Source organism: Alosa sapidissima, chromosome 12, assembly GCF_018492685.1.
Source record: "Alosa sapidissima isolate fAloSap1 chromosome 12, fAloSap1.pri, whole genome shotgun sequence".
NCBI classification, from domain to species: Eukaryota; Metazoa; Chordata; class Actinopteri; order Clupeiformes; family Clupeidae; genus Alosa; species Alosa sapidissima.
In genome coordinates, this window is record NC_055968.1 from 924,753 (window position 1) to 937,072 (window position 12,320).

The window sequence follows — 12,320 nt, forward strand, 5'->3', positions numbered from 1 at the left end:
CTAGGCCCTGTATACACATAACCAGATATTTTATGTTTGGGTCTTTCATCCACACATAAACAGTGTTTTAGCCCACACAGATATTTTTTTAAAACCTTCTAAAGAGAATGCTGGTTTACTTGGATTTGTGGACATCCAAAATGGAGATTTTTACGTATATATACTCTTTTGATCCCGTGAGGGAAATTTGGTCTCTGCATTTATCCCAATCCGTGAATTAGTGAAACACACACACAGCACACAGTGAACACACAGAACAGTGAGGTGAAGCACACACTAATCCCGACACAGTGAGCTGCCTGCTACAGCGGCGCTCGGGGAGCAGTGAGGGGTTAGGTGTCTTGCTCAAGGGCACTTCAGCCGTTCCTACTGGTCGGGGTTCGAACCGGCAACCCTTCGGTTACAAGGCCAAAGCACTAACCAGTAGGCCACGGCTGCCCCCGTGGACAAGGACATGATGGTTACCCCGTGGACAAGGACATGATGATTACTATGGATGGGTATTGGGTGTTCGTATATAGCAAGTCAGTCAGTACTCTCCTGGGCTTTACTTGTTTTGTAGCCTACTGTACCTCGATGTCCATCCATCGTAAAAACATGTCTGTAGACCCTGCTTATTAGTACAAGTTGTTTTAAAGCAGAGACTCTGATATGGTATAATCACCTAGCTTCATATTAGGTTCCCACAAGGAAATCTGTCTGAAACATTGAAAACATGATAATGTACATTACTTGTGAATCTGTTTCCATTGCATGCCACATGACCAGTGGTTAAAGTGGGATTTGGCAGGTGGGGGAACCCTAAAACCCAGTGTCGGTGCAACGGGGAAAAATGATTCACCGTTGAACAACATATTGAGTATCGTGGTGTAGCAATACTTTTTGGACAAGAATTGATAGCTTCTTGGTCACCTCTGTACACACGAAAATTAACTCCCCAATTATTTTAGCAATATAATCGCGCTGTATCGTTGGTATGAAAGAATATATTTATTATTAAATTATCCGAGGTGGCGGAACTGCGTTCCTCCCACTTTAATTCCTGCATATGACCGCTGTCTGCTGTGTTGGGCTGGTGGAACAGTGCTAATGGAGTAATGCCAAGCTAGATTAACATTTTCCAATCTTAAAACCATTTATCACATGAAAAATAACAATGTTATTATCATGTGATAATAACAACAATAACAATACTCTGTGTTTCCAGGATATCATGTTCAAGTTGTAAAAATATTTTTTAGTGAATAGTGAAATAGTTCACAAATATAATCAGCCACAAAACTTCTGTTAGACTTTTTGAGGACTGTCACTGAAAGGAGCTGTAATAAATATCGGAGGCTGCTGAAAAGGCAAGCCAATGGCTATGGCACTCACATGCTATTTGGGGTCATGTTGTAACCTGAATTGACTCTGAGACGCTGCTGCTGTGTTTCTGGAGTGGTAGTTGTTAGTGCCTACATCAAGGGCTTGCGTGTCGGCTTATGGACACTTATGATTGTTGATCAGATCATAAGTGTCCACAGTAATGAAGAGGAATGACTAGAGAATTTATGATATTGCTTGGATGTTGGTATGTTGCTGATCGGATCATAAATGGCCATAGCAACAAACAGGAATGACTGAAGAATTTGTGAATGGTTGGTAGTTGGTATCTAAATATTTGTTGGTATTTGTTGGTGTCTGCATCAAAGGCTTGCGGTTTGACTGGGTATGTTAATGATCAGATAATAAACCACCAAAGCAATGAAGAGGATTGACTGAAGAATGTGTAGGTATTTGTGGGTGCCCACATCAAGGGCTTACAGTTGGTCTGGTTATGTTGCTGATTGGATCAGAAACTGTGGGAGCAAAGAAGAGGAATTACCAAAGACTTTGGTGGTACTTCTTGGTGCCCTCATTAAGGGTTGGTGTTTTGTTTGTTGTATAGTTGCTGATGGGATCATAAATGGCCACAGCAAAAAAGATGATTAACTGAAGAATTTGTTGGTATTTGTGGGTGCCCACATCAAGGGACTGCAGTTTTCTTGGCTGTGTTGCTGATCGGATCATAAACGGCCACAACAAAGAAGACAAATGACCAAAAAATGTGTCTCTATTGGTTGGTAGACAACCTATCATGGGTGTGGAGGGAGCTGGGTCTGAGATGCCAGATACCACTGTTGAGCCTTCTGGAGGTCACCGATGAATGACGAAGACAAAAGTGCAAGTGAAATTTCTCAAGAATGCAAGGTCCTTGACCTCGACCTTTGACCACCAGATTCAAATATTTGTTATCTGTGAGTCAAAGTGAATATTTGTATCACAAATGAAATTATGTCAGGGATTTTTTTTAGATTTATCCACCACAAAGGGATATACATAAGGTCATAGTGACCTTGACCTTTGACCTTTGGCTACCAAAATGTTACAAGTTATTATTTGAATCCAAGTGACTGTTTCTAGCCCTGAGATATTTTGGAGATATCACATTTGCAAATGTTGGACCTACGGGTATACTGGTGTACGTCACCCAATGATGTCATTTTGAGCTACCTTAAGGAATATATTGCACTTAGGACATTAAATCTAGCTTGGATTTGATCAGTAGACATGATTGATGATAATATATCTCCATTTGTCCACCATAAATGACCTAAACATTATGTTTCAACCAATCATTGAAATAGATATGTATTTGAAATCCCTGGCTGGATCACACTATTTAGGCGGTTACAGCGACAAAAATAATAAAAAGGCCGAGCATTTTTCTTTTGATTTATGAAGTCCACAGATGGCCTTCATGTGCAGAAAGAATTTTGAAAAAAGGAGGTTGCTCATCGGAGCTATTCAGGTCTGAATATTGCTATTTTTTGGGTATTCGCCAAAAGGCATGTGACATAGTGGAGACGTGCAGTCCTGGACTGACACCAGATATTTGTATAGTTTCCTCGTTAGCTAACCTAGCTAGCATAGTTATTGCTAACGTTAGCTAGCTACAGTAGTTAAGTAGATATAATATCAACCTAGTCCCAATTATGTCTTTATTTCCTCATTCTCTACTCTAAGCTATTTTCATACATAATCTGTAAGCTGTGGAGTGGACAGTCATTGTCCAAAACGTTGATCAGTTTGTTCAGGGTCCTTTTGTCTGATATTGAAGTGATGCACTCCAGTTCAGCTCCCACAACAGAGCCAGCTTTCCTTCCCAGCCTGTCCAGTCACCCAGCATCCCTCACCCTCAGTTAATGAGCAAGGTAAATGTTCTTATATGCAGACAATCTAGGGTCCATTTAAGATACTTAACAATTTCAAACTTTTGATTGAGAGCAAAATGATGTTCATTGGTGGCGTTTTGAGAAAGACCGAATGCCCTGAATGGCCTCACAATGATGCTAACCGGGCAGGATGCCCGGGCATCGCTATTTTATCTGCGCAGCGCTGATTCGATCGAACGTGCCCGCTAATTTGACGATACCAGACCAGGAAGCCATGGAATCCCCCCACACACACACAAAACAAGATAATTATACATGCAAGATTTTTGCCAATAGAACAAGAATCAAGTGCAAAAATAAGCATATATTCCCTTGATTTATGGTTATATGTCATACTATTGTTATATATTCAAGATTTTGAATTCTCTGATTAGGATTGAGAGACAAGTCAACCTAAGTCAAGACGTCAAGTTAAAATAGAGAGGAGGCTGCTGAACAAACAGTGGAAAGGCACGGTAATGCAAGCAGAGGTGAAGAGGAGACTTGCCACGCTAAAGAGGGCAGACTCCTCCTCTTCTGACCTCTGCCCAGTTTATTGGGCTCTGGCTTTTGGATTACTTCTTGAATTGTCTGCCATTGTATTATATTCTGTGCATTATTTTTTTAACTCTATTTTGGATTGCATTTTTGCTTTTGAACTCTTGGATAGACTTTTCTGTATTATTTTTTTCTATCTCAGTGCCTTTTATTGGAATAAACCTTTTGGAAGGTTTTCTTTGTCTGCTCAGCACTTGAGTCAACCTCAGTTCCTGGTATCTCAGGCGTTTGTCACTCCGTTACATATCCAGTGACCTGGGTGCAGGACCTGAGTCTATGTCTTACTCCAGTCTTCCTCAGAAGTGTCACATGATGATGCTGTTTTGACGCTGTTATTGTTGCTGTCAGTTGATTTATATAGGCTTGGTTGTCCTACCTGAAGTGGTAGACAGCATGTGAAACATGTTGAAACAGGTAGACCATTTGGCGCACAATAGAAAGAACATCAGAATAAATGTGAAAAGGAAAAATCAGCCACTCAAATTACGAAAAGTGAGAACCAGACTGTTGAATAAATAGACTGTTTATTTTTGTGTAGTCAATATTGTAGTAGGTTTCTGCATTTTTCCGCCAGATATGAATTGCTGTGTTACCCTTTTAATTATCTTGTTTGCATAACTGAATACAATTGTTTTTGTTTAGAATGTCCCCTGCTAATTTATTTCCATGGAGGTTACTGGCAGTTTCTAAGGTAAGTGTTATTGTAATTGTACAGTTAAGCTGTTGGAAACCTTTTGTCAATTTATTTTTTAGAAATCTGAGGCACTCCCAAGGTTGCAATGCAATAATAATGCAAATACTCCCAATAATCATCTTAACCCCATCAAAAATGCAAGACAATTTATTAACCTTATTTTTCAGAATCTAATAATATAGTAATTTGCAATATTTTAACTTGGAGACTAGTATTGATTTGGCATATTAGACATTTTTACTCTGCTGTGTCTACACAAACATGTTCATGGTACGTGTTTATTATTGGAAGTGTTATGGTAATTAAAGCAGTCATCAGGGAATTCCAGAGGCGAATGCCTTAAAATATAAAAATACACTGCAAAAAATGAAAACTAACCAAGTGTTATTAATCTAGTTGGTATCCTTTTTACACTGCAAAACTGCTTATCTAATAAAATCTAACCAAGTGTTATTTTACTTGTTACCAACAAGATCAAAAAATCTAGTTGGTATTGTTTTCAGTATAAAGAGACTTACCTAGAGCCAAGTCTTCAGAGGGCATCATTCAACCATGGGTGTGACTGGTTAAGTTGACCGGGTCTAGTGGATAGAGGGCACAGACTATCTAGACAGGAGCTTAGTGTAGAGCAAAGAGACTCTGGCATCATTAAGCTCAAGAAAGGAGAATGTGCTAGGAGGTGGAAAAGCAGAGGCTAGTAGAGAGGAGAAATGCGTTGGTTGCATCGGAAAGAGACCATGAGTGGAGAAACAGTGGGTTGTTTTGTGAGGCACACATTGAACTGAATGAAATAACAGTCAGAGAGGTACAGAGGGGTAACTGTTACAGTGTCTCAGTTTTGAGCAAGAATGAGACCAAGCTCTTTTCCTGCTTTGTGAGTTGGAGTACTGTGGACCTGTTGTAGTTCAAAGGAACGTAAGAAGGACAAGAAGTCCACAGAACTTGGATTATCTAAGTGGATGTTCATGTCACCGAGGACAAGCATGGGGCAGTCATGCTCAGGGATGGGAAAGAGCAGGGTCAACTCATCAAGGAAACGAGCATCTCATCAAGGAAATCACCCAGTTGTCCTGGTGGACGATAAGTGACAAATCACATACATTTTGACTAGAGCTGTCACCATGATGCCAAGGTATTCAAAGTAGTCATTTGTTCCAGGTGTCAGTGAAAGCCTAGAGCTCCAGAGATGTTTACTGGCGATTGGCAGTTCCACAACCTAAATGAGAAGGATGTTCCCATAGTTGAGGTTTGCCTTAGTGAGCTTAGCTAGATTACAGCTCCTTTTAGCAAGTTTTAGTTTACTGTAGTGTCTGTGTATTCCATACAATTCTACTGTTATTTCTTTGCATAATTGCTATTTTTAGGTTTTTATATTTTTACTTTGATTTTGTAGCAAGGCAGAGTCTGGTTTCATGGCTGTCCCTTTGGTCTCAAGAGGAGTAGCGGTGGTTGCTGTGGATTATAGCATTGCCCCCAAAGGTATTTGGATTTCTTCCATCTGATTTTATAGTCATATGGTCTAATGTTTCAAAATTGGCTGTCACTTTGTTTTGTTAAATTGTACACTCACCTTTTTCTGTCAGGGAACATGGATTTAATGGTATCACAGGTGCGAAAAAGTGTGGTATCCATTATACAGCAGTATTCACACATAAGGTTTGATCCTCTCCTCTTTTTCATCAATTATGTTCATGTTTATGATGATTTATGATTATCAGCAGATGCTCTTATGCAGTGCTACTTACAGCATCGAATCCATCCAATTTGTGATGCCCCTGGTTACATCTTATAGTTATAGTAGGGAATATTTCTCACTGTCCTGTATCCACTGGCCATAACCATTCTGAACAGAGGTAGCTGAAAAAGGGTTTTGGGACAACTGTGTAGAATCTGGGAGGGACGTTTTTACATACAAACACTGACACTGCATTATGATTAGGTTTGAAAGAGGTGGGAGTTGAATTCACAAGACAACCCATGTAAAAGTATATAAAAATAAAATATTCAGTTTATTATTTCACACAATACCTATTTCTGTATTCAGAGAGAATCAAAAATGGTATTTCCCCCAAAATATAAGAGCTCTTTCCTCAAATTAAATAAAATTTGAAAATTTTCTCTGAGTCTGACAGTAACACTTTTAGCTCCAGCTCATTGAATCATATTAGACCGTTTATAGGAGAGCTTATAGGAGAGATGCTAACGGTCTAATCTGATTCAATGAGCTGGAGCTAAAAGTTCTACTGTCAGACTCAGAGAACGGCTGGATGAACTGGGGCAAGGTAAAACTCTATTGTTTAACTCAAGGGGAGGTGGAAAACGAGTGTATTTCCCCAAATAGTGGAATATCCCTTTAAACACAGGGACCAGACATGATGTTTTCCACAGAGTTGGAACCCTTCCTAGCTTCAAGCTCAGATTAAAGATGCTTTGAAATAGTCCAGAGTTGTCCACGCTCACTCCATCAGGGCCTGCTACTTTGCCTAACTGAAGTCCCTCCAGTTGCCTTTTCACCTGATCAGCTGTGATATTCAGTGGTAGTGGCTGGGGGGAAGGAACAGTTCCAGGTGCAGGGACCATAGAAGGCTGGATGGGTGCCGGGTGGTGATTGGGGAGGTCTGAAGAGATGAGGCGTAAGAGGGTGGATGGGTGGATTGGTGGGTCCAGATTTAAATCTATTAAAAAAACAAATTTAACTCGTTTGCTCTAGCCAAGCTGTCCTCACTCATACGTCAGCTGGTCTGATTGTAGCCAGTAATTTTCCTCATGCCATTCCACACCTTTCTTGTGTTGTTCTTGCTTGGGTTACTTTCAGTCCTTCTCCTGTAGGCATCCTTGCCTAGCCTGGATGCCAGCCGAACAGTATCAGACTCATATTCTGACTAGAACTATTCTGACTTTTCCCTTGACAGTAATATGTCCTGGATTACACCATCTGTTGTTAATGAGAATGGCAAGACCTCCTCCTTTCTTCTTACCGCACTTCTCTGGGTCTCTGTCAGTTTGTATGGTCTCAAAGCCAGTGACCGTAGAGTTGTAGTCAGGGTTATCATCATGAAGCCATGTCGAGAGTAAAACACGTGACACTGCACCACTGAAACTCCCTATGACACCTCACCAGTGCTGTAAGTTCCTCCGTCTTATTCACCAGCGATCTCATTCCCCATAATAATTGAAGAGAGACACGGTTTATACCTCCTCTTCCTTAATTGCAGTTTAATCCCGGCTCTGCAGCCACAATATTTTCTTCTTAATTCAGATGGAATGTGTTGTAGATCCATAAAGGCATTCAGCGGCGCCACTCTCAATGAAAGAATTTCCTTTCGAAAGTAAACAATGTTGCCATATTAGCCAAGCAATCGCACATGTAAAGAAAAATGTCCCAATGAGCAGAGATAATAGCTTCAAAAACGAGTGCATTAAATATAACTCGGAGAGGGGCGGAGAAAGGCGCAGATAACCCGATGAACTATAGGTTTGATAAATCAAAGCGTTCGCGTTTCTGAGGATTAGCCATGGCGCTGATAATGCTACGTTCGAAAATGTACGTACATCTGGCCCTCAGTGTCTACAGTACATGATACAAACTACTTATTTACAGTATTATATGTATTATATGTCATATTAAAAAGTTTTATTCTCTTTCAAGTGGACTATACCTTTGTGGACATTCTGCAGGTGCCCATCTTGTGGCCATGGTCCTCTCTACAGACTGGTCACAGTACAGTATCACTCCTCAGATCAAAGGTATTAGTGTCCACATTCCCATGCTTGACAAATATTTAAGTTTGAAGGTCATTTATGGTACTACATCATAGCAAGGGTTAAGTTTTTGAAATGCAATTTAGGTTACAGTTTACTAATTATCCTGTTAATAATGTAAAGTTATAACTTTTTGAATTACTTAAAGGAACCGTATGTAAGATTGTGGCCAAAACTGGTACTGCAATCACTTTCAAATTACTGTGGGGCGGTGTATCCCCCTGACTGGCAGAGCTGGCAACCCGGATGCCGAAACACTACTGAATTTGTGATTAGTAGATAGGTGGAGGGTGGCGCATCAGGCCAAAACACAACATGACAACATCAACATCAGTTGAGAGCTGCAACTTCACTTTTTAAATGACAATATCCTGGCCGGACTACTGTTGTCAGTGATATAAGTATTTGAAATGAACATGATTTCTGAATGTCTAGTGACATATCAGGGCCATTTTATGATTAATTGAAATATATTTCTTACATACGGTTCCTTTAATCAAACTAATGTAACTTACTTCATTTTTTTATTTGCTTAAATTGTTAACTTGCAGCCCCATTTTAAATGTTTTGCCCGACATTGCACATCATCTACTTAGGAGGGCACTGTTCCCACATACTTTGGCCCACCATCATATATAAGTATATATACATATAAGTATAAGTGTATATACTATTTTGATCCCGTGAGGGACATTTGGTCTCTGCATTTATTAATCTGTGAATTAGTGAAACACACTCAGCACACAGTGAACACACAGTGAGGTGAAGCACACACTAATCCCGGCGCAGTGAGCTGCCTGCAACAACAGCGGCGCTCGGGGAGCAGTGAGGGGTCAGGTGCCTTACTCAAGGGCACTTCAGTCGTGCCTACTGGTCGGGGTTCGAACCGGCAACCCTCCGGTTACAAGTCCGAAGCGCTAACCAGTAGGCCACGGCTGCCCCAGTCGCCATCATCACCTCTTTTGAAAGCTGAGACCCTGTAGGATTCTCAGAAACAGTCAGAGTGACTGTGTGCAGTGTTGGGGAGTAACGGAATACATGTACCGGCGTTACGTATTCAGAATACAAATTATGAGTAACTGTATTCTGTTACAGTTACAAGTTAAATAGTTGGTATTTAGAATACAGTTACATTGTTGAAATCAATGGATTACATGACGATACTTCTCTGTTTCATAAGTTTATTCACTCTCTAAATAAATTAAGGCAACTAAATTTCCCAGAAGCTCCTGAAAGCAATCTATGATGAAATTGTTTCCGTGTTTAAATCCAAGCCCCGCCGTCTTGCACTAGCCTCAAAACGCAGCCAGCACGCATTATGGACGCGTCATCGGAGACCCTAAAATGACTGTTTGCACAGCAAATTAGGAGTAAAGTAAGTGGAGGTAACTCCTGTTCCTCACTGATCGTGGTTCCTGATGTCTGTTCAAAGGATATTTTTCCAAGTATTAATAGCTCAGGCTACTTCAGCCAATCGGTTACACAGTTTGCTAATCAATAAACAAAGCCTAGTTCACGTGTTGATTTAGACCTACAATAAAACCAATCTCTAAAATAGCCACTGCATTCTAAGTTTTTTTATTCTAACTTAAAATAGCTTTATGGATTTGTTCTGACTAGATCTACATTTACGTTTTAAAATGAATTATATGGTGCAGCCTCTGAAGAATTATTCTTGCGAGTAGCATATTTTAACATGCGTTTTTTTTATTTTCATTACGCGATCACGTTCATTTTGAGAGCACTGATATACAGTAGCCTATAGTGTTTACATTTACATGTCATTTGCGTTCCACCTGTCATATGCGCCCCTCACTTGTACTGGGTTGATGCCGCCGAAAAATCTCACAGGCACACCTTAATTATAATTTCTGGCTACGCCCTTAAAGTAGCCTATTTATTTTGTTTGTTTTAATTAGCCTAGTCGCCTGCTGTAGTTTTAGTGGTCACCTTGCTATTTTAAAGTTGTATCAGGTAGCTTAGTTGACTTTACATTCTCCTATGTGGGCCTAACAAACACTTCAGCCATTTGGAACAGAAGAACACACCAGAATAGGCCTGTTTAGTAGGCCTATGCAGGATTTGATGGCCGCATTCCTACACTTATAAAATGCAAGTCAATGCGGAAGTAATCTAAGTATTCAGAATACGTTACTCAGATTGAGTAACGTAACGGAATACGTTACAAATTACATTTTTGGGCATGTATTCTGTAACGGAATACGTTTTGAAAGTAACCCTCCCAACACTGACTTTGTGATGTACTGGCAAAGAGTTACAGAGGCTTGAATGTTGTTTTTTCTTTCAGCCGATAACATACATCTCTTGAACTGCCCACATTTTGGCCCTCCAGGTCACCTAAGTACAGTATCCTTGAAACACAATTGAAACCTGGAACCAGGTCTTGTGAAGCTGTAACTCAAAGTAGATGATGATAGAGTAAAATATGAATTTTTCACAAATTTATTTAAGTGGGAATACCTATGCGTTAAGCTCAGTGTCAGAAAACTTTTAGGCACAGTAACAGATTAATGTGAAATAGTGCTTCTTTAATTCTATGACAGTCACTGCCATGCAATCTACAGTAGATACAAACAAGAAACTCCAGAGGGTTAGCTTTCATTTGAGACTAAAATTATGCTTCTACTCAAAGAGTAGAAGGGTTCTTGTGTAGTAAGAGTTTTATTGTCAGTAGATTCAGAGATTCAGATTCAGAGAGATTTATTCATCACGTACACAGTTATATCAGTATATACAGTAACAAGCAGTAAAATGTAAGACTGGTTAGCTTCATGTCGAAGCCCGGTAAGCTTCATGTAACCAAGTTAGCTTCAAGTAGAAGAATCTAAGTAAAACAGATATGATTAAAAGCAGAAGTTAATAATTAATTCAGTAAAATAATCCTTTTGGATTTTCCATGGAATAAGTTGCTTTGTGACGTGTTTGCATGAGTTTTGAAGGGTGTTTTGTAGGGTTCTCCAAGGCTTGCTGTAGGCTCAAGTTATTGTCAATCAAAGCTGGGGTGCCCGATTGACAGCTTGTTTGCCCAATAGCCGTATCATTTCACCACGTTGGTGACGTACCTCGTTCGAGACTTGAGATGTAGTCCACTGAGCGGATTCACACAAAACCTAACATAACTTTTGCAGTCTATCGAACAACAGTACTTTCTTGACGTGAAAAAATATCTTTTAAATTCACACACATTATATGTATGTGAAATTCATGTCACAATTAAAGGGTCTGTTATAAAGACACAGCTGTGCGCCTTTTCATGCAAACCATCATCATCATTGCCCTTGGACATTTCAGCCGGTTAGATGCAACCAATTGGACTAATTTAACATAGAAATTAAATGTTAAATGTTTTTTTCAAAAGATAGGTCCCATAGACCGGAAGTAGAAGGGTGTGACTGAGAATGGGGAGTTACATCACAATTTTCTTAGATCTTGTAGTTGCGGCCATTTTAGGTGGTATGCGAATCAGTTGCCATGGTTACTTCCCCAGCGTTAGAGAGAGAGATAAAGATTGAGAGCTACATATTTGTTTTATTTGCGACCACTGAGCTATCTTGGAAAAATTGAGAAGGGGAAAGCAAAGGAGAAGATCCTAGCTAAATGCAAGTGCCAAACAGCGGTATTTTGGAAAAGCTTGTCGAGATTTACAACATCGACCCTTATGACCTGCCAGCTACAGAGTGGGTCAGAGACCACGACGCACTGCCCATATGTCACATATGGGGACATCATAAATTATTGTGTGTTTGGGATTAGTGTGTACACACACATTGTAGCATTTTGATATGATAGGCCTACAATTTTCTGTAATGCACAAAACATTTTTTCATAGAAAGTTTTACATGTATCGATTCCTGAGAGTCTCAGCTTTCAAACGATGTGTATATCACTATGGTGCTTCCTGATATGGTGCATAGAATTGATGTACAGTACGGGGGGATGAGGGGGGCACTGTAACAAGGCCCTGTATCGTGTCCTGTGCTAACTGATTTTAAGGTACAAAATTCAAACAAGAGAACCAATCAAAACCAACACTCAAAATTTGAGCACAACAT

At 39.9% G+C, this 12,320-nt stretch overlaps 1 protein-coding gene across 4 annotated transcripts in view; it reads left to right on the forward strand.

Annotated features, from left to right (window-relative positions):
* afmid (arylformamidase) overlaps positions 1 to 12,320 on the forward strand; it is a 107,756-nt gene that overhangs the window by 55,184 nt on the left and 40,252 nt on the right. For 3 of the 4 annotated variants that reach the window (XM_042056219.1, XM_042056218.1, XM_042056217.1), the window contains 4 exons: positions 4,434 to 4,482; positions 5,879 to 5,964; positions 6,069 to 6,141; positions 8,135 to 8,232. In XM_042056219.1, the coding sequence (XP_041912153.1) occupies positions 4,434 to 4,482; positions 5,879 to 5,964; positions 6,069 to 6,141; positions 8,135 to 8,232 (306 nt within the window). The remainder of the gene's footprint in view (positions 1 to 4,433; positions 4,483 to 5,878; positions 5,965 to 6,068; positions 6,142 to 8,134; positions 8,233 to 12,320) is intronic. The other variant, XM_042056220.1, reaches the window with a different exon arrangement.